Source organism: Cervus canadensis, chromosome 8 (assembly GCF_019320065.1).
Source record: "Cervus canadensis isolate Bull #8, Minnesota chromosome 8, ASM1932006v1, whole genome shotgun sequence".
In the NCBI taxonomy this organism is placed as follows: Eukaryota; Metazoa; Chordata; class Mammalia; order Artiodactyla; family Cervidae; genus Cervus; species Cervus canadensis.
Window position 1 is genome coordinate 7938920 of NC_057393.1, and position 22730 is coordinate 7961649.

General features: G+C 43.3%; 1 protein-coding gene across 2 annotated transcripts; it reads left to right on the top strand.

Annotated features, from left to right (window-relative positions):
* Positions 1 to 1276: 1276 nt before the first annotated feature.
* On the top strand, positions 1277 to 22196 carry OAT (ornithine aminotransferase). Of its 2 annotated transcripts, XM_043475384.1 has the most exons (12): positions 1277 to 1395; positions 6109 to 6194; positions 7875 to 7915; positions 8004 to 8231; positions 10998 to 11222; positions 11334 to 11429; positions 14283 to 14410; positions 16636 to 16758; positions 17426 to 17554; positions 18312 to 18425; positions 19463 to 19607; positions 21148 to 22196. In XM_043475384.1, the coding sequence occupies exons 4-12, from the start codon at positions 8033 to 8035 to the stop codon at positions 21306 to 21308; spliced, it is 1320 nt and encodes a 439-aa protein (XP_043331319.1). In that variant the 5' UTR covers positions 1277 to 1395; positions 6109 to 6194; positions 7875 to 7915; positions 8004 to 8032; the 3' UTR covers positions 21309 to 22196. The 2 variants fall into 2 exon arrangements, with proteins under 2 accessions (XP_043331319.1, XP_043331318.1); XM_043475383.1 differs by lacking the exon at positions 7875 to 7915.
* Positions 22197 to 22730: the final 534 nt, after the last annotated feature.

The following is a 22730-nucleotide window of genomic DNA, read 5'->3' on the forward strand; positions in this document are numbered from 1 at the left end:
GCCTCATTAGGGCAGTCTAAGGGAACCCAGGGTGAGGTGCCGTCCGATTTCTGGGGGCTCTCTGCAACCGCCATTGGAGAGGGGCGACCAGCACGCAGGAGTGGTCTGTCCAAGTGTGGGATAACCCTGGGTAAGCTGCTTTTTCACTCCCAGCTCTGTTTCCCAATATGTAACAAAAATGGTGTAGACTAGACGATGGCATGTTCTCTTCTGGTTCTAACATGAGGTGGCCTGCGTGCTCCTGTCCGACTCTTTGGGACCCTATGTACTGCAGCCCACCAGGCTCCTCTGTCCATGGGGTTTCCCAGGGGAGAGTATTGGAGTGGGTTGCTATTTTCTTCTCTGAGGATCTTCCCCATCTGGGGATGGAACTTGCGTCTCCTGCATCTCCCGCATTGGCAGGCATATTCTTTTACCCCCGAGCCTATTACCCTGTGAAGAAAGCAATGGCAACCCACTCCAGTACTCTTGCCTGGAAAATTCCATGGACGGAGGAGCCTGGTAGGCTGCAGTCCATGGGGTCGCGAAGAGTCGGACACGACTGAGTGACTTCACTTTCAGTTTTCACTTTCATGCATTGTAGAAGGAAATGGCAACCCACTCCAGTGTTCTTGCCTGGAGAATCCCAGGGACGGGGGAGCCTGGTGGGCTGCCGTCCCTGGGGTCGCAGAGTCGGACACGACTGAAGCGACTTAGCAGCAGCAGCAGCAGCTATTACTCTGGCCTGGGCACTCCCACTTCTCGGTTTTCTAACGGACTGTGCAGGGCGCCGCAGACAAATTTACATATCATTTTGCCCTCATTTCAGTATCTACCAGCAGCCACGAGGAGGTGGCCGTGGGCTTTCCGCTGCAGTGGAGACTTAAGCGCTGCAGCACACCAGAGTTCAAGGGCACGGCGGCCGCATCTCCTGTCCCGGGCCAGTACAGGCGGGCGGCCTGCACACACGGGAAGGCTCCCCGAGGCAAAGGCCTGGAAGCGCAACCCCGGGAAGAACGCAGGTCTGGAGGTCCAGTCCCGCGTTTTAACCCTTCGGACCTTGTTTTCTCGCCAGCAATGGGAGGAGGGTGAGGGGAATCGATGAAAAGGCAAGGTTCCAGGCAGGCGCCCGAACTCAGGTACCGACCCCGACCGCTGCCCGGAATTGCCGGGCGCGGAAGGCGCGGGAGAGCGGCTCGAACCGCGCCGCGTCCGAGTCCGGGATGCGCGGCGCCGGGGCGGGGGGCGGGCCCACGGCGATTGGTGGCCAGTCCTCCGCTGCGGGCCAATGGGCGGCAAGGGCGTCCGCGGGGGGCGGGGCAGCAGGCGCATCTTAAGGTCTGTGACGCGTCGCCGTCGTCGCAGCTGCTTCGTGGACGCCGCGTGTCCCCGGTCTGGCCTTGGAGGTGCCGCCAGGTATCCGTGCGGGGAGCCGCGGGGTCGGGGCCGGAGCTCGGGCAGGGGCCGGGCGCCCTGGGCCGCGGCGGGGCGGGGCGGGGCGAGGTGGGCGTGAGCGGCTCGGGTCCCGGGTTGCGGGGAGCGTGTGGAGGGGGTGCTTTGGGCCTCCACCGGGAGGGCAGGCTCCGCCTGCGCAGCGGCTTTGCGCAGCGGGCCCCGGACTCCCGGGGCATCTGGGGCGCGGGGAGGGGGTTGGCCCGGAGAGCCGCAGGCCCGCGCGCAATCCGGGCGGGCAGGACGCGGCGCATCCCGGCCCGGAGGCAGGAGGACAGAGACGGAGGCTGTGGATGTGGCACCTCCGCCTGCCAGAGCGGGCGGAGCCGGGCGGGCCGGCGCTCCGCCCCCGCCCTCCCCGGCCTGCAGTCCCCCCATCCCGCGCCGGGGCCCCAGGCGCTGCAGGGTCCCTGCGCCTCGGCCTGGAGCCTCTCGGGCGCCTTGGGGGTTTCCGGGAGGAGGCCTTTTGGGGCGCCGGCGCACTGGGCGGGACGCATTCTGGATACGCGGGACTGCTCGGTAAACCCATGTATTTTTGCCTATGAGAGTGGGGCGCGCCGACTCTTACTGAGAAGGGGTCCGAGCCCACCCGGGCAGGTCTGCCCGTCTCCTCTCCTCCCGTAACCTTTTCTCCTCCAGCCTTTGTTCAAATAAGCCATCAGGCAGGTAGAGCCTTACCGTGACGTTCAGGTTAAATGTGTGATGTCAAGGGGTTGGGGTCCACAGGACTTTTAAGCACGAAGACGTCATCGTTCGCGTTTCTTCGCCAACGGTGCTGAGCATTTAATACGTTCTGGTTGAATTGAGTGGGATACCTGTACTCAGTGACCTACCGTCTCCTCCCTTTGTTACCGTATCTTTTACCTTCTTGAGGTTCAGTTTTCACCTCTGATAAGGTGATAAATTAAGGGGGAGGGGAAGGGGAAGTGACTTTGGAATGAAGTGGCTTTAAGAAATTACTTCCTTCTCAATTCTCAGTCTCTCCTTCAGAGTTCTAAGAGTTTCTATAGGGAAACTGGTTCTCTCCATTGGAACCTGGAACTGTTCTTTAGGTATGTAATCTGTGCTCTTCATCTTAATCCACTGGAAACAATAGGCTTCTTTCATTAGAATATCCTGGTTCTGTTTTCAGAAAATCTAGTTCCTGACTGTAGCAGCCTGGTGGGAAAGTAAAATCTTTTAGTGAGGTTTAAATAGTAAAGCTTACTGTTTTGGGATTGCAGTTTTTCATGGTGCTCAAGATGAGTTTTCTGCTTCCCAAAAGACCCAGTATAACTTGGAAAGGTAAAAATTCTGAAAAAGACTTTTTTTTTTCCCTCAAAGAGGCTGTATTTGTATTTCCACCCATACCCTGCCTTTATTACAGTAACTTGTGGGCATATTTTACGCCCTTTACTGAGTTCCCAGGGATGGGTGAAATCCACATTTAAAGATAGTGGTGAGTGGATTTTGGAGGGATGGGTGAAATCCACATTTAAAGATAGTGGTGAGTGGATTTTGGAGGTGTGTGGAGGGTTTGACCTAACTGAGCCAGTACTTTTTCAGTAGTAATGCTTAAGGTGTTTGCCAGTGACGCACTTGAGTTGACTCTGAGCCCGATTATGTAAAAAAAAAAAAACCAAAAAAAAAAACCCAACAAACCCCTAAACTTTTGTTGGCAGAACTTTCCAAAAAGGACTGTATTTGTGAATGGTTGCCTCAAGAAAAGTAAATATTTGACAAAGGTAGTAAAACCAAACTCTGTTCCTCCAGTGGAATATTTTAAGTGGCTTTCTGATGAATTCATGCTGGTTTTTCCTGTAGAATGATCTTAAAAAATAGTACTTCATAGTGTATGCTAAATTAACTCTTCAGAATGCAGCCTTTTATGGAATTCTATTTTAGGTATGTTCTAGTGTAGATAGGATGGATTGGACTGGTCTAATAATAGCTTGAAGAAGGACCTTGTTAATTATGTGTTTTACTGAAAATATTCAGTATTAAAATTTTTGCTGTCAATAACTCTTTGTCCTCTTCTCCAGGAGCCTAGGTTAAATGCACAGCCTGGAGTGAACTGATCTAATGAAGGGAACTCTTGATGAAAAAATTTTTCTTGGTGATGTCATACTAGCCTCCTCTTAGACTCTACTCCATCCTTTAGGAGTGATTTAACCATCTCCTGGAGGTCCTTGCTATTTATCTGTCTTGATTCCCTCTTAAGTCTTAAGTGTTTAGGAGTGACCTCATTCACTTGACAGATAAGGAATGCCCAAACCTGGGCTAGGTTCTTGGGATGCAGGGTGAATTTTAAGACATAGTTACTGTCTTTTTAAGGAGTACAGGCATGAAAGGAGTACTGTCTTTTTAGGTGGACAGGCATGAAGACGAGTGTCTTGAGGTGTTAGAACCTGTGACAAAAATCTGTGCAGAGGTCCTGGGAGTCATAGAAGGTCTGATGTGGTAAATTCAGTAGGGAAGTGTGAAAGGGAGCTAAGATGTATAGTATTTATTCATAGAAACAAGATAAAAACGTTAGTGATTATCACGGAAGTATGGATTTTCAGGTAATTTTCTTGTGTTCCTTATTATTTATCAATAGAAACAAATTTTTAGAAGAAAAAAGCTCTAGTTTAAAAAAAGAAACCCTGGCACTGTTGACTTTTTTTTTTTTTTAATATATTGCAGAGATAACTAATTTCCTTGTGAGTTAAGGCAAGAAGGAACTATTAATAATTGGTCATTTTCTTGCTAAGTTTGGTGCTTTAACATTATCTCATGTAATCCTTAGTAATGGCCTTGAGTGGCTTCAACTTCATTTTGCAAGTGGGGACATTGAAGCTAAAAAAAAACGGACAAAATCATCCAAATAAAGTTACTCTTAATAGCCCCAGCTAGAATTTAAGTCCTGATTTTCAAACTCTGAGGACCTTATGGTCCACTCTTCTGGTTTTCCAAGCCTTTTTGGAAGAGGAAATTGTTGATGCTGGCTATTTTTAAGCCCATCTTAATTCTCCTCTAATATTTCTTACGTTGTGCCAACCACAGTAACTTGAACACCGAAGGCTTTTTAATAGAAATGTGCTTACAGGATCCTAGTACATTTAATGCATTGAACAGCGGACTTTTACCAGGTGAATTAAATATTCAGAGTTCATCTTTAAAAACCTTAAGCATGAGTATTAGTAATGTTTTGGATGTTACTGTTAGTAAGTTGTAGTTATGAACTCGGCATATTTTGTCCCATTTCTTTTGCAAATGAGCTGAACAAATGACTTGTATAAAAGGAAAATGTTCAATTCAAATAATTTCAAGGATTCCTTTCGCTCACAATATTCTTGTTTAGAGAGGTTTTAGTATTTTTTTTTTAATTACCCCCCCACCCCATACACAGACACACACACCTGGCTTCTCATGTGGCTCTAGTGGTGAAGAACCCTCCTGATGATGCAGGAGATGTGAGTTCAATCCCTGGGTCGGGAAGATCCCCTGGAGGAGGGTGCAGCAACCCACTCCAGTATTCTTGCCTGGAGAACCCCATGGACAGAGGAGCCTGGTGGGGCTTCAGTCCATGGGATGGCAAAGAGCTGGACACTGAAGTGACTTAGCAAGCACCTTTTTTTTTGAGGGGGGGGAGTGTCTTCTGCCTTCTTTTTTGGGGCCCTACCTGTTCCGCATGCAGTAATCCTTGTTCCTTGACCAGGGGTCAAACCCATGCCCCCTGCATTGGGAGGGCAGAGTCTTAGCCACTGGACCACCAGGGAAGTCCTTATAAATGTAATTCTTGATCATTAGGAAACATGGAAAATATAGAGCAGTGGAAAGGTAACCATAGTGAACTTCCTTGGGTATATTTTTTGGTAGAGTTGAACACTGTATATGTGATTGTATTTTTTTTCACTTAAACATATCATAAAAATCTCCATGTCATCAAAAACTAATTATTTTAAATAGCAATGTTATTATGTGATTATGTTGAACTATTCTCATATTGTTGAACATCTTTATTAATGAATGTTTCAGTACATTCCTGAGTGTTGCTTTAGGATCTAATCTTGAGAGTGAAATTAGTGGTCTAAGAGCACAAACACTTCTAAGGCTTTTATTTTAGTTACAGTTCTTTTCAGAAAGTGTTCCGGTTAAAAGTATATCTAAGTAGCACTGTGTTTTTTGGTTAGTTTGATCAAGGTAAAAGTTAACGTGTTGCTCTTTAAAAAAAAAAAAATTATTTATCTGGCTGCATTGGCTCTTAGTTTCGGCGTGGGAGTGCTTTAGTCTTGGCCTGCAAACTCTGGGCTGTAGCCTGCGGCTCCATGACTAGGGATCAAGCCCAGGCCTCCTGCTTTGGGAGCACAGAGTCTTAGCACTGGACCACTAGGAAAGTACCTCGTTTTGACTTTTTAGTTGGTCAAACAGCACTAATTCTGAGTCTCTACCCAAGCAATAGAGTTAAAATCAACGCTTTATAAAGCCTTAGCATTTTGGGGAATTTCTGTCTAGTATAACTAGAATTTTTGCTATTTTTGGCTAATGGCTATCTCCCATGAGTGATTCTTTTTTTTTTTTTTCATGAGTGATTCTTATATAATTGTTTTATTGTTGTTAACACGTATTTCTTTGAAATAAGATCTGGTAGAAATTAGGGGTCTTTTCCTTAAAAAAAAAATGCACTTATGCTGACAACTCTGTATTTTATTTCAGGAGTCACTGGACCTTCTGAAGACGTCCCTGGATCTCGGGTTAAAAATTCTTGCTGTAATTTCAACTGTGGGAAGAAGGGCTAGTTGGTGAGTCTCGGCACATAAAGTGCTGGATTTTCTTTTCGTACATTCCTGAACATACTGGGTTTAGCGGCTAGTGCCAAGTGGAAAGCAAAGCAAGCCAAGTTCCAAGTATTAGCTTTTGCTAATCGGGCAGCTCCAACTGAATGCTGGAGATGTGCATGGCCTGACTTGTCATTAATAGCTTCTCTTGAAATGTGAGTTAATTGGTCATTTTAAAAAAGCATAGGCGTATTAAGTATGCCTAGTGTTGGCAACTTTCCATTAATCTTGAAATGTATCTTTAAAAAGCATGGCCCCCTCCCCTGACATGATTGCTCTGGATTGTCCCCAATTTCCTTGTTGTCATTCTTAGTTACTTCTATGACTCAGTCTGTACGTTGTGGCTTGTCATGACTTAATGATACAGTTGGCTACAAAGCTGTGGTGGGGGCTGGTTTTAGGGCTGGTGCTGGTGGGGTGAGAGCAGCGATGACATTGGAATATATAAATAGATGGTCAGTAAATGTCAGTTTGCTCGTGATATTTAGGATTTATTGCTAAACTTCTCAGCTTGTACTTTGAGGTGCTCTAGCTCCTAGTTGCCTTTTTCTCCTTCCAACAGTTGCTTCTGTGGTGAAGCTTTTTTTGAGGGGGGTTAATTTCACAGAAGCAATCATCCTAGCAGAGAAGACGGTTTCTTTGGGAGCTGTAACTTTTCCTCTCATACTTGGTTTTGCTGTGCTTTTGGTCTGTTCCTCTTAATGTAAAAGCTCTTCAAAGGCTATTTGTTAGAAATTGCAAAACTTTTCCCCCCATCTTTGTTTATGATTATTTTAACCCAGATACGTTTTAGATAATTGTGGCTAAATAATAGATTTTACCTTTTTTTTTGGTCATGCCACGAAGTATATGGGATCTTAGTTCCCTGAGCAGGGATCAGACCCTCGCCCCCTGAATCCCTGTATTGGGAGTGTGGGGTTTTAACCACCGGAGTGTTTTTAGCCACTGTACCACCTGTGAAGTCCCACAGATTTTACCTTTTGTAGTTTCTGTCTTTCCTGCAGTAAACTTAGAAGGCTCTTCCCTTCCCTTCCCTTCCCGTAAGGAATCACTTTTCCACCCCGCTGCTTTTACTTTTACTTTAGGGTGTGTCTGGTCCCTTTGTGGAAACCAAGTTCTTCCCTAATTTCCTCGCTCCTTACGGGAGGACCAAGTTGATAGGCAAAGTAGTTCTCAGTGCCTCTGCCCCTGCCCCCATGATCTCTAGCCTCCCCCACCCCCCGCCCCAGGGCAGCCAGCATCTCTGATTTGGTTTGTGCCTTTGGGCTCTAATCTGAGATCCATCTGAGTCTCACACCCCCGCATAAATACCTTTCAAATGGCTGTTCAGCTCTTTGCATGCCTGTGCTGTTTGGCCCTGCCTGACCGCCTGACCGCCCCGAGCTTGTCAGGTGGTGCAGACGGCTGTTTGGGAAAGGTAAAAGCAGGTCTGCTTTGCATGGCTCTTCCCTGTTCTCTTGGCCTTCTAGCCTCCTGGGGCTTATTTACAAGTTTATCTGCGTGTTTACCCTGTTGCCCTTCAGGTTCCCCAAAGGCAGGAGTCAGGTGTGTGTTCTCTTTTTTTTGGTGGTTTTTGTTTTTTTCATTTTATTTTTTCAATTAAAAAATTTTATACACTTTTTAAATGTTGCTTTTCATTTGCAGTTAAGACCTCCGTTGTTCTCTCTTATTTTCCTGATTCTTTGGTGAGTGCTCCAAGTATAGTTCATGAGTAGACATTCACCCACCCTGTGAAGTTTCTTACCCTTTATGCCTTCTCTTTTCTTTGGACAGGTCGGTGATATTCCCACTTGAAGGACATCATGCTTTCCAAACTAGCACGTTTGCAGACTGTTGCTGGCCTTGGTCGTGGAGTTCATTCTTCAGTGGCTTCTGCTACATCTGTTGCAACTAAAAAAACGGTTCAAGGCCCTCCGTCCTCTGATTACATTTTTGAACGGGAATCTAAATATGGTGCCCACAACTACCATCCTTTACCTGTAGCCTTGGAGAGAGGGAAGGGTATGTTTTCACCCTTTCCACCACCCCTGATTATTTGCTTTACCTTTTTGTGAAGTTTGCTATTATATTTTCTCACTGTACATTTTTCCAGAGGCATTTAATTTCTGTACTGCAGGCACGATTAATTCAACATCTATTGAGTGTCTGCTGCTTGCTGTGTGAGGTGCTGTGGGGAATGCGTGGTCATGACGGACTTGCCATGAGGGAATGTATAATACATGAGTGAAGTACTGTAATATTGTCACTTTTTTTCCCTTTAACTTTTATTTTGGTGTAAAAAGCTGCCACAGTAGCACTAGAATTTCTCTTTTGTTGCTGTTCACCCAGATTTCCCAAGTCCTTTTTTTCTTTTAATTGCACTTGCATAATCATCTTTGTCCAGAAACACACATACATTGTTTTTCCTTGAACTGTTTGAGAGGAAGTTGCAGACATGCCTCTTTACCCCCAAATATTTGTGCCTTTCCTGAAACACAAAGACTGTCTTACATAACAGAGTGTAATTATCAAAATCAGGAAATTCGCACTGGCACAGCACTGCTCTCTAATCTACAGGCCTGATTCAGATCTCGCTTGTTGCCCTGTGTAGCAAAAGAAAACCTCAGGCTATGGGTTGCATTCGGTTTTCGGGCTGTTTAGTCTAATCCAGAATAATTCCTTTGGCTTCTTGACCTTGATATTTTTGAAGAGTACAGGCCAATAATTTTTTAGCATGAACCTCCATTTGGGGATGACTGGTAAGGTGTAAAAAGCTTTTACTCCCACTTTTAGCATCCGTTAATGATTCTTGTCTGAATAAATGATTACTGATTGTTGCCAAATGGTGATTTAATCCATAATTTGAAATAATAGCCATCATCAAATCAAGCTGAAGTTTATCAGTTATCTCTGGGCCAGAAGATAATACAGTCATTTGCCTATATATTTTTTGATTTGGGACCAGTACTGTAATAAATAAAGCTCCTTCTGAACAGATGAAAATCTAGGTTTATATTTTACTGATTTGTAAAAATGTTCTTTACTTACAGTAGCAGAGCATGCATGCTGGAATCTGACTGGGTTCAAGTCCTGGTTGCATGCATACCAGCTTGGGCTAGTTATAATCTAAGCATCTACTTCTTACCTCTGTAGTGTAGGGACATACTTATAGAGGGTTTTGATGAGATAAAGGACATAGTACCTTTAAGTATGTTAAGTACGTGGCAGAAATTACTGAGCCCCTAATACATTTAAATATCTATGGTTAGCTTAAAAAAATTGTTGTAAAATGTAGCATAAAATTTACTGTTTTAACCAGTGTTTAATTCAGTGGCATTGAGTACATTTATAATGTTGTCCAACTGTCACTGCTACCTCGTTCTAGAACATTTTTCATTATCCCCAAAGGCAGCCCCATACTCATTAAACAGTCACTCCCCACTCTTTCCTCCCCTAGAACCTGGCAGCTACTCATCTGCTTTTTGTTGCTACAGACTTGCCTATTCTAGATGTTTCATGTAAATGGGGACAGACAGTATGTGACCGATTTCACTTAGCTCCATGTTTTCAAGATTTCTTCCATGCTGTAGCATGAGTTAGTATGCATCCCTATTTATGGTTGAATTAAGTTCTCCATTTTATGGAGATACCACGTGTGTGTCCATTTATCAGTTGATGGACATTTGGGTTGTTTCCGCCTTTTGGCTATTTAAAATAACACATTTCTGTTTGAACACCTGTCTTCCACTTCTAGGCGTTTGGTTGCTGGGTCATACAGTATTTTATGTTTCACCTTAACTTATGAGGAACCCCGAAACTGTTTTCAACAGCTCTTGCACCACTTTACATTCCAACTAGTTACATAAGAGTTTCAGTTTCTCCAATCCTTGCCAGTTTTTGCTTTCCTTTTTAAGAAAGTGATAGCCATCCCGGTGAAAGTAAATGCTACCATTGTGGTTTTGGTTTGCATTTTTCTCTGACGACTAATGATAGCATCTTTTCATGCGCTTGTTGGTCATTTGTATATCTTGTTTGGAGAAATGGCCATTCAAGTTCTTTGCCTTTTCTTTTTTTTGGCTGTGCTATGCAGTTTGTGGGATCTTAGTTCCTCCACCAGGGATTGAACCTGGGGCTCTTGGCAGTGAAAGTGTGGAGCCCTTACCATGGGACTGCCAGGCAGTTCGATTTGCTATTTTTTAATTGGCTTGTATACCTTGTTGAGTTGTAGGAGTTCTGGATAGTAGATCCTTACTAAATAGATGTGTGATTTGGAAGTATTTGTTTTCATTTTGTTGGTTTTTACAGTCAATTAATCGCGATATTTATGTTTTATGTAACTTTTTCCTTTAAATTCCAACTTTAGGAGTTCTCTGGTGGCCTAGTGGTTAGGATTTTGGGCTTCAGTGATGTGACCTGGGTTTAATCCCTGCTCAGGGAACTGAGAATGCCACAAGCCTCATGCATGGCAAAGAAAAAAAAGGAAGGAAGATAAAACTCCAGCCTTAAATGATAAACAGGTTTCTAGGAATAAAGGTTTTACTCTAGAATTTATAAAATCTCTTCATGTTACTGCTGTTTTTATTAAATGTGTAATTTGATGCTGGACAGATAAAATATAATTCCATATAAATCAAAGTTTATTATGCTTGAGTAAAACTATGCCTTAACCACAATTCTCTGTTAACTAGAGGTCCATACATAGGTATTCAGAGGGCTGGCTAGCAGTCTTAATCTTTGAAGGTTATGTAATTTAGTGATTTTTCTAAAATTATTTTCCTTATGTTTTAGGTATTTACGTGTGGGATGTTGAAGGCAGAAAATATTTTGACTTTCTGAGTGCTTACAGTGCTGTCAACCAGGGGCATTGTCATCCAAAGATTGTGGATGCTTTGAAAAGTCAGGTGGACAAGTTGACCTTAACATCTAGGGCTTTCTACAATAATGTGCTTGGTGAATACGAAGAGTATGTTACTAAACTTTTCAACTACCACAAAGTTCTTCCAATGAATACAGGTAAAATATTTCTTTTTTTTTTTTTTGTTAAATAGCCAAGAAAATCTTATTATTTTCTAGTAACTTGAAACATTTTTTAAAACTGATATTTTAAAATGTTCCCTTGGGTAGGAGTGGAGGCTGGAGAGACTGCTTGCAAGCTTGCTCGTAAATGGGGGTATACCGTCAAGGGGATCCCGAAATACAAGGCAAAGATTGTTTTTGCAGGTATGTGAAATTCAGTGTTAGCTGCTATGATTGAAACATACAATTATTTGTTTCCATTTTAACTTATGATGAGATATTGCAAATATATTTGTCTCATATATGTTATATCGAGGCTTCCCAGGTGGTGCTAGTGGTAAAGAACCCGCCTGTTGCACGAGACCTAAGAGATGTGGTTTCCCTTCTTGGGTTGGGAGGATCCCCTGGAGAAGGAAATGGCATGGACACGGAGCCTGGGGGCTATAGTCCAGAGTCTCGAAGAGTCAGACATGACAAGTGACTGAGCCACGCGTGATACATTGAATGTTGCATAAAAATCGAGAGATTTCCTTTTCTTGGGTTCATTTCCAAGTATTTCTTGGATGCTCCTAAAAACTCCCTACCTCTCCTTCCCTAGAAGGAGTGACTGTGTGATTTATTTCCCATCTGCTTATCTGATTTTTTTCATAGCAGTTTTCTGGTTAACGAGACAGTTTTGCTGATGCAAGCATCATACAAAAATGTTGCAGCAGTTTTGTGAGGTTATTGAGGTTGGGTTATGTTCATGTAGGGTCACGTCCTAGGTATGATACGAAGCTTGAACCTTAGTGTATCTCAAACACTATGAGATATTATTGTGCCAAGTTGTTAAAAGCTGTTGGACGAGGAGGGCTGGCATTGCCCCCGGTATATTTCTGCGAATGGTTGAGAGGAATGACTCGTATACTGAGTAGGGAGACCAACAGTTAATTTAGGTTATTGATTTAGTCTGACTTTGGGATAGGTTCTGACTTTTTCTTTTCTAAAACTTTGACTTTAATTTTTAAAAACATATATGGAGAAATTTGTCACTGCACACAGTCGAGATTCTTTCTTGTGATGGTTGAAATTGTGAAATACTTTGCCTTGTGAGCACACGTAGCTAAATTATACGCCCCATAATACAGTGGAATCTAGAGTTCATCTGATGGCCAGCTGAAGTTGGTGTCTTGGGAGGGGGCGGCGACCGATTCCTGTTTCCAAAGAAGAAATAGTCTCTGCCCAGCTCTCTGATCTGCCATTTTGGAATCTCGTGCCTTTAGTTGTAAGGCAACATAACTGTCTCTTGCAAACAAAAATGGCCTTTCTGGTGACTTTCCTCCTCACAGACCATGTCCAGTCTCTCTCATATTAGCACAGGGCACAAAGATGTTTCTCCCAGGCATTGAGAGAAGTCAGTAGGAAGAGACAGAGGACTGTCCCCAGGTGCAATCCCTTATTCAGCAGGGTCAGCTGCGGGCCATGAGCCTGCTGAGGCCGATGGCGGATGGCAAGTAGGCTGTTGGCATACTTTGTCTTAAACAAGCCTGGGCAGAATCAATAATGCTGTTGCTTGTGGACAAGTCAAGTAGGGATTACTCATAGCTGAGAGAGGCTATGCAGGGGTTGGACTGAAGGATGCTATGGGGCCAACTTGGAATAATTCAGTTCAGTTCAGTCACTCAGGCGTGTCCGACTCTTTGCGACCCCATGGACCGCAGCATGCCAGGCCTCTCTGTCCATCATCAGCTCCCAGAGTTTATTCAAACTCGTGTCCATTGACTCGGTGATGCCATCCAACCATCTCATCCTCTGTTTCCCCCTTCTCCTCCTGCCCTCAATCTTTCCCAGCATCAGGGTTTTTTCAAATGAGTCAGTTCTTCACATCAGGTGGCCAAATTATTCGAGTTTCAGCTTCAGCATCAATCTTTCCAATGAATATTCAGGACTGATCTCCTTTAGGAAGAACTGGTTGGATCTCCTTGCAGTCCAAGGGACTCTCAAGAGTCTTCTCCAGTGCCGCAGTTCAAAGCATAATTCAGCACTGGGTTAGTTGAGTTGCTGCTGGCAGAGGGGGTGAGAAGATATCTTTTTAAAAAGTGGGAGACCCTCCAAGCCTCTCTTACTCTAGTTTGTTTCTTTTCTTCCTTGAATTTAACCACGTTGAAGTTACCTTGTATGTTTGCTTTACCGGTTTGTCGTGGTGTGTCTTCCCTAATAGCATAGAAGCTCCTTGGGGTCAGGGACCTTGCCAGTCATCATTCTGTTCCCAACACCTAGAGCAGTGCCTGACATTATTAATCAGTCCTCAGATTACTAATGAAACAAATTAATGGGTAAAAATTGTTCCTGAATAAAGGTCAGTGTCTGTCTTCTAGCGCATAATAGCTTATAACACCACGGAAGGCAAATTGAAAGTGTTCAGACTGCCTGAGGATATTTTATCCAAATGAAATGTAAAACTCATTCTGTAGAATAGTTAGCCTATAGTGTTGGATTTTTAAAAGGAAAACTGCCAATTCTCTATGAAGGATAGTCGTTTTCTCATGTCATTATCATAAATGTGTCTAGAAAAACTGTCTCTAGAAAAACATGTATTGAATGCTTCAGTTTTTAGGGTTTGGGATTATTGAAAGAAAAGACAAATATCTCTCCTCAGGGGCTATGCTATGTATTATAGTTGGGAGACTCAGTAGAGAAGCCGTAAAAGAGTAATTACAAGGCCAGACCTCAGTGGGCATATGAACCAGGGGTGTTTAATATCAAATACTGTTTAAACAAATCAGCTCACTGGAGGCTCTCTAAAGCAAACCCTTGCTTTTTAAAAAAAAAAAAATCAAGCTTCTGGGAATCCCGTGGTGATCTAGAGGTTAGGACTTCGAGGTTAGGACTTCTGTACTTCTCTTGCAGTGGGTAGGAGTTTGAGCCCTCGTCCAGGAACTAAGATCCCACAAGTAGTGGATTGTGACCAGGATTAAAGAAAAAAGCTTTCTGGAGTATTTTTGGGGAACTGTGATATTAAATTGGGTGGTTTGTTTGAAAAAAAAAAAAAAATGACTGTTTATTTCTTCTTTCTAGCTGGAAACTTTTGGGGTAGAACATTGTCTGCTATCTCCAGTTCCACTGACCCAACCAGTTATGATGGTTTTGGACCATTTATGCCAGGTTTCGAAATCATTCCGTATAATGATCTGCCTGCCCTTGAGGTACTTCACCTAGTGTCACGGTGCTTTAGCTCATGGTACATAGAACCTGCGTTTGTTGAATGTATGAATTAAAAACAGACATCTGATTGTACTGAGAGTCACATATCTCATAACTTACATTTAAGTTAGGCCAGGATTCACACTTATTCTCTGTAACGGTCAGTTAGTTTATAACATGTGGAAACCAGGTTCCGTGGTCTATTCCTGACCACCAACCAACCACTTTAGATTTGTCTCCTACGTAAGTATTAACTTGAGTATTACCTGTTAATTACTTTAATAGACAAGATTAGTCAGTTTTCAGCCAGGTTTTTAAAAGTATGAAGTGGAAGACTTCCAAAATAAAAAGATACACTTCTAATGTATCTATTTAATGGCCTTTTTAAAGGCCACTTTCACTAGTTTTTATTGACAGTACATTTGAGTATTTTTTTTTTTCTTTCTGTTTAAGACAGATAACATGGAAAAAAACGTTTATATGTTAAGTACAAAAAGGACATAAAATTGTATATACAGTAGAATAACAACTATGTAAACACACCAAAAATCTATATGCACAGAAATGTCTAGAGGAACACTTAACACCAAAAGATTAGCAGTGGTAACATTTGGGTGGTAAACTGATTCTTTTTAAAATCCCCAGATTTTTCTTAATAAGCATTAGTTATGACTGCAAGTTATGTTTTTTCCCTAAAAAAACAAAAAACATCCCACTAGCTGGTGGTTGAGCAGTGCAGTGTCACTGTCACGTATCAATCAGTGGCTTTGGCCCTGACTCTTGAGAGCCTGCTGTGCCCCCCACCCCCGGGAGCACTTAAGCACCTCAGCTCCCACCAAAGGGGTCTTAGCAGCCCTGGTGCTCCTCAGCGTCTCTGACCCACAGACACTCCTCCCTTAATTCTGCCTTATTTCCACCACCGCATCATCTTCAGTCACTTCCAGCTGCATCTTTCCCTTTCCTTCCCAACTCAGGAGCTGGCTCTGCAGCCACAGGTCCCCATAAACAGAAGCAGTGCAGTGCATATTTTCAGAGGACCTGCTGCCTCTGCTTCGGACACAACAGGAACTCAATACAAATCATTTTCCTGCAGATAGACAAGTCATGTGTGGTGGCTTCTCTGGGTACAGATGATGTCACTTACGCAGGCCTTCTTGTTAACCTACAGTTCCAAGTACTCTCTCTGAACAGTTATTCTTACCATGAATCTTCTACCCTGGAAAGCCAGAGGTGGGCAGTTAATAGTTCAGATCACTTGGTTTCTAAAAGTCTCTCCACTCTGAGAATGCAGAGCTTTATAAAGAGTGTGGCACTGCAGAAACTATAGATTCCAGTCTATGTCTGGCAAAGATGTATGCCCCTTGCCCTTAAATTTGAGGAACAAACCAAAAAGTAACTGCTAAAAAAGCAAAAGAAAACAAAACAGTAAATGCTAGCAGTTCGCAGCCTGTTCTTGCTGCTGAGTGGTGAGAGTAACGGCTTGCTTTCCCCACCAGCGGGTCGGTTCTCTTGGGCAAGTCAAACATAACCTTGTTGGGCCTGTTTCTGGGTCTGCAGGGAATGTGTTACTCGCTTGTATGTCTGGGAACTTGGTGAAATAATATGCCACTAGTCCTGCTCTAAGAAGGCCATGCAGGGGAAAAGGTAATGAGCTATCTGCAGCTCGTCTCAACCCCGATCAGGAATCCTCCCCAAGACAAGGCAAGGAAAAGAAGCAAGAAAGCAGACATACCAGGTAAACAGGAGTGACCTGTAATTGGCAAAGAAGCCTCAGACAAGCTGAAAATGCCCTGGTTCCAGCATCCTGTCCCCAAATGCTAGAAGCCAGACACAGAAGGCATGCAAAAGTGACTGTCACACACATATAGGCGCAGACAGAGCATCACTGGGCAAAAGGGCTAATACTGCAGAGAAGGCTCCAAAGTGCAACTTGAGGAACACAAGGCAGTCATTCCAAGACCCTCACTTAGCTGCCATGGGGACAGCAAACACTCAAAACATTTGAGTATTATATTAGAAAATACAGGATGGAGTAGCTTAAAGCTGAGATATTTGGAGCTTTTGGTAATTGATTGTCAGAAAAGTTGTACTTGGAAGTCAGAATATAAGTGTGAAAACTTAATTTGCGCACTTACTCTTATGGGAAAATATGTGCATTGTGTGACTTCAGATTTCCAAATAGATTGGAAAGGAAGTTACTAAGAACATACTCATGCTGTTTCCATAGCGTGCGCTTCAGGACCCAAACGTCGCCGCGTTCATGGTGGAACCAATCCAGGGTGAAGCAGGCGTTGTTGTTCCGGATCCAGGCTACCTCGTGGGAGTCCGCGAGCTCTGCACCCAGCACCAGGTCAAAGCCGCCCACTTGCCTGCCTTGCTTAGGGTTTGGCCGATAGGAAAGCTCCAAGATTGCATCACTTTTCCACTAGAAGGAGGCTTCATTCTAAGAGCCTCCGAACTTTCTAGGGCTGATAGAACTTTCTAGCAGCAGGCTGCAGAGAAGCTGACTTTACTGGCAGGGCCCTGGTGGACCCTCTGCCTGGCTCCTTCCTCTCTGCCCCAGCAGCCTGTGCTTGGATTCTTCTCGAAGCCTTTGTTGTATCCCTTTGCTCCAGAATTTAATCTCTCTCCCCCTCTTCTTCCACCAAACTAGTAAATGTTAACAAGAAGTACATATTAACAAATGGTTGTGAAATAAACATAGAAATCTGTTCCCAGAGAGTAGTTCTATTCAGAAACCCCCCACAAAACCCTCGCTTTGCATACCTGCCCTTCCACTGTGTAGAACGTGCAGAGTGGGCCTCTGGGGACAGGGTGGCCTGACACAGGAAATAATCGTGTGTGCCACACCATTGGAGTCACGTGGGTAATTAAAATGTTTTCACAAATCTGAGGGGATGTCAGAATGACACATTTGTGCAGGAAAGAGTAAAATAAAGTTAAGTATTTCACTATGAAAATAATTTATTATTTTCATATGCTATTTTCATTTATGCTATTTTGTTGTTTTCCAATAGGTTCTGTTTATTGCTGATGAAATACAGACAGGCTTGGCCAGAACTGGGAGATGGCTGGCTATTGACCACGAAAATGTCCGACCTGATATTGTCCTTCTAGGAAAGGCACTTTCTGGTGGTTTATACCCTGTAAGTTGAATGCTCAACTGCTCTTTGTATTTTCCCTATTCTCATGAATCCCTGAGATATTTTTACATTACCGACTGTGCCTTTCTGAGGGTTTGGTTTTACTTAGTGTGGTTTATATACATAGGTCACCTGGAATACGTGTGATAAAAACATTTCAGAGTTCCATGGTTAACCCCACTTAGTTTAACTGAAGAATTGAGTGTCCCTTGGGTTTGCTCCACTGCATTTATTTTGGATGGGACCATTTCATCTCCAGAGTACTCCTGTAGACGTCTAGGCTTTTTCCCCATAGTTCAGAAACATACTAATTGTTTAAAACCATTGACCGATTAATGCAGAGATTGAAAAAAATTAACGTTCAGTTGTTAATCCTTTCTTCGGGTTTGCTGTTCAGAGCCAACAGTTGGTATGGATTAAAGGGCTCCGAATGTGTAGTGCAGAACATTGTTTTCTAAACAATTAAAGCATTTCACCCTGAGAGTGGAAAGAATTTTAAATTATATCATTGCAGAAATAGCTTTCTATTAGTTCCAAAAGATTACGCGGTACCACTGAAGCGTGCCCAGTGTGCTTGGAGCATGTTAGGGCAGTCCTCATTTTGTCACCGGTAGTGAAGGAGGCTGACGTGTGGCACTTGTTGGTTGAAGCTTCATGTCAAATTTAACATCTGCTTCATAAATACCTGTGTTTCCATAATAAGAATGGTCCATCTGAGAAGAGACTTGGTCTGCGCCTAATTCTCTTTTTTGTCTTTTAGGTGTCCGCGGTGTTGTGTGATGATGAAATAATGCTGACCATTAAGCCAGGGGAGCATGGTTCTACATACGGAGGCAATCCGCTGGGCTGCCGAGTGGCCATCGCAGCCCTGGAGGTAAAACCTGATGGTAGCTCTCAGGAGAGCCAATCAGTCCATCCTAAGGGAAATCAGTCCTGATATTCATTGGAAGGACTGATGCTGAAGCTGAAACTCCAGTACTTTGGCCACCTGATGCAAAGAACTGACTCATTGAAAAGACCCTGATGCTGGGAAAGATGGAGGGCAGGAGGAGAAGGGGACGACAGAGGATGAGAGGGTTGGATGGCATCACCGACACAATGGACATGAGTTTGAGTGAACTCGATGGACAGGGAGGCCTGGCATGCTGTGGTTCATGGGGTCGCAGAGTCAGACACGACTGAGCGATTGAACTGAACTATATGGTAGCCAGTATCCTGGAGGTGGTGCTGAAGTGACTCTTAAGTCTGAGCTCACTGGTGTAATAAGAAATGTTACAAGACTGCAGTGTATTACAGAACATGAAGTATAGAGAAGGATTGCATGGGTTTCCCAAGTTTTCAGTCTCCCGGGGCTTTGGGCCCGCAGGTCCTGGCCTGTCCACCTAGAGCTCTCCCTCTGTGGCCAGGCTGGCCTGTGAAGCCTCTGGCTTAGCCCACGTGGTTTCTTGTTATTGTCGTTAAAGCGGGGATTTGAATGCTTTCAGACTTACTCCTCAAGTGCCTACAAAAGGCATAAAATTATTATGTAATCTCTGAGGATGGACTTTTTAGGAGGAAAAAGAAGCCAAAGGAAGTTCTGTTGCAGTTAAAAAATTAAAATGTGTTCAGCCCATTGATTTATTTGCCTAAGAAGAAAATTTATCAATTGCATTAAACAAATCCTTATTTTGCTACAGAATCAGATTAATGATGGGTTTTTGCATAAAGCAAGGCTTTGTCTAAGTGAGTGTCTGTTACATAATGAGAAATCAAACTGGTATAAGCTTTGAAAAATAGAAGTGAAAGTTAAGTCACTCTGGTCTTTATCTGATCCTCTTCTTCCTTTGCTTGTAGTTCACATTCCCCTCCAAAGAGCAACATTAAAAAAAAAAGGCAGTCTTTAATATATGTATAATTTCTCTTGAAACATAGGTTTTGGAAGAAGAAAACCTTGCTGAAAATGCAGAGAAAATGGGTATCATCTTGAGAAATGAACTCATGAAGCTGCCTTCTGATGTTGTAACGACTGTAAGAGGAAAAGGATTACTAAATGCTATTGTTATCAGAGAAACCAAAGGTATGGAGACACAATATGTTACAAGGTACTGTTCTTATAGGAAAAGCTCAAAATGCAAATGGTATTTTCTCTGGTCGTTGGGTTACTCTGTTTGAAACTGTTGACTGGCCTCCTATCGACCAAGTCGTTGGCTCTGCCTGATAACTCTTCTGGGCTTCCCAAGTAGTGTTAGTGGTAGAGAACCTGCCTGCCAGTGTAGGAGACGCGAGAGACACGGATTCGACCCTTGGGTCGGGAAGATCCCCTGGAGGAGGGCATGGCAAACCACTCCAGTATTCTTGCCTGGAGAATCCCATGGACAGAGGAGCCCGGTGGGTTACAGTCCATGGTGTTGCGAAGAGTCTGGACACGACTGAGGCAACTTAGCACATACACATGCAGTACTCTTATTACCTGATTTATATTAATGGTCTTAAAAAATACAGCTGTTTCCTACAAGAAGGCATATTTAACTAATTTCACCCATTTGTATTCCTTCAAGTCATTTGTTATTCCATCATCGAGTTATTTGTTATGCCAGGTTATTTATACAGTACTTGGAGAGTTCAGTTTGTTTTCCGTTAGGAAGACTGCCCTGAGCACTTTGCAGTTTCCTGTCTGCTCTCCTTTCCTCCCTCACTTTGCAGATCAGCAGAGATAGTAGGAGCATCAGTAATAATAGGAATGATAACGGTGATGTTGGTAATAAAAATAACCCCAGGTGCCACTTAACTGAGCATTTGGTGTTTAACACATCATTTGTAACCCATAAGGGTTCCTGGCTGGATTTTCTTGCCATAACCCTTCCTTTTCAAAGCAATGGTTTTAACCTTGACTGCATTTTAGAATCACCTAGGGAGCTTTTTAACAAATTAATCCAAGCCTAGCCTCATCGCAAAGACTCTGATTTGATGGGTCTAGAGCGGGGCTCAGGCACTGGCCGCGGCCCCTTCGGTGTTTCTGTTGCAGTCAGGGTTTTGAGGATCCCGAGAGTCTAATTCTACCAGCTAAGGAAGCAAATCCAGGTTAGAAACCTGTAATGGTCACTGGGTTTGAATGTTGCTTATTCTGTGCCTGTTAGTTATCTGTATCACACCCTAGTTCTTGTATGCATTGGTTCCTCATATAATTAATTACATCAGCCTTAGCATGTAATTTTTATGCTAGGTCGAAAACCAGACAAAAACCATATCTACTCATACCATTCAAACCATTGCTGAAAAGTAAGTTCATTTTTAAGAGTAAGAGCCAGAAGCAAGCTTGCAGCTCAGAGCTGCCTTTCTTGAGTGACAGTGACGGCGCTCAGTCGTGTCCGACTCTGTGCGACCCCGTGGACTGCAGCCCGCCAGGCTCCTCCATCCATGGGATTTTCCAGGCAGGAGTACTGGAGTGGGTTGCCGTTTCCTTCTCCAGGGGATCTTCCCGACCCAGAGATGGAACCTGGGTCTCCCGCATTTCAGGCAGACACTTTACTTACTGGGAATTCTGTTCTTGCCAGGCCGCCCCCACCCCTGCAGGCTCCTTATCATTGATGAGCATACACTTGACGGTTTTTTTTTAGATTGTGATGCTTGGAAGGTGTGTCTGCGACTTCGAGATAATGGACTTCTGGCCAAGCCAACCCACGGCGATATCATCAGGTTTGCGCCCCCGCTTGTGATCAAGGAGGATGAGATTCTAGAGGCGGTGGAGATCATTAACAAGACCATCCTGTCTTTCTGAGGGTGGTGACAGTTTTCAGTGGCGCCTGGGAGCCAGCTGGAGACATGTGGTTCATAAAGCTCTGAGTTTCTGTGCTTAATGCAGGCATATTCCACTCCTCCATGTCAAGGGCTTTTTAAAATATATATATATATATGTTTTTCAGTTCATGTATAACAGAATGACTTTTATAGACATGCAGTTTGCTATGTAACATAACTAAGAGAATGTCCTGGCATCTTATATTTGATTAAGTGTTTTTGTGCTTGTATTCTTTATAAGATTGAGGTGCCTTTCTATATAGACAGCCTTTTAATCAAGCCCCTCAGCATAATTTATATGCGTTTTAATAATTTCCTTGCTGGTACAAATGTTTGTATTTGAGAAAGTTATACTAGTATTGCCTGGAAGACTTGCTTAACCTTATAAAGTTGAATCATAATCATTGAATTTTAGCAAGGATGAATGGTTAAGCTGACACAAGTCAACTCCATATTGGCTGGCACCAAGACGTATTCTGTGAATGTCATTACTTTGAATTAAAAATTAATGTTCAACATTCCTAGATTATGTTTTAAGTGTTCCATATAATTTGTAAAAAGTGTTTGTTTTCAGTGTATCTTTAAAATAAATCTCATGTCTGAAATGTCTATGTTAGGGACCAGTGTGTGGTTACTGCAGTGTTATTGGTTACCTCACATTTTAAGCTCTCTGAGAATCTTTTTATTTGCTTTGTTTCTTGTGTTCTCTAAGAACATTTCAGTTTGTTTGGTAATCTCTAGAAAAAGAGAAATTATAAAAAGAAAGTTTCTTTTAGTACTCCTTCTCTGCTTTCAAAATAACCGCTCTTTTCCCATGTGTATGCTAGTACTTGCCATTTTTATTAAAGTATCCTTGTTATGCCTGGAATTGTGCAACTTCTTATTTGTTTATTTTTTACCTGTGCAGGGTATTTTGGATGTTTTTCTATGTCGGTAGTTTTATCTCGTTCTCTTTGAGTTGGTCTAAGAAAGAAATGGAAAAATTTATTCGAGCCAAACTGAGGATTATAACCTGGAAACAGCCTCTCAGAAAACCCTGAGAACTGTTCCTCCCATTAGAAGTCAAAACACAGTTTTGCATAAGTTTTTTGAGACTTGATGACGCATTATTGACAGCTTATACAATCGGCGAGTTATGGGTCATGGGTCATCTTGGCCCTTACAAGATTAAGAAGGAATGTGGGACTTCCTGGCCGTCCAGTGATTTAAGACTCTGCCCTTCCACTGCAGGGGGCATGGGTTCCAGTAAGCTGAGTGGCATGACAAAAAAAAGGGAAGGAATGTTGTCTTAAAGGAGTTGTCTTTTTGGTGCTAGAAAGTGTTGCTCTTTATGGTTGAGCAGGTATTTCTGCCAATGGGCAGGTTTGGTTGCTGCTTAACTGAGACACACACTGCACAGTAG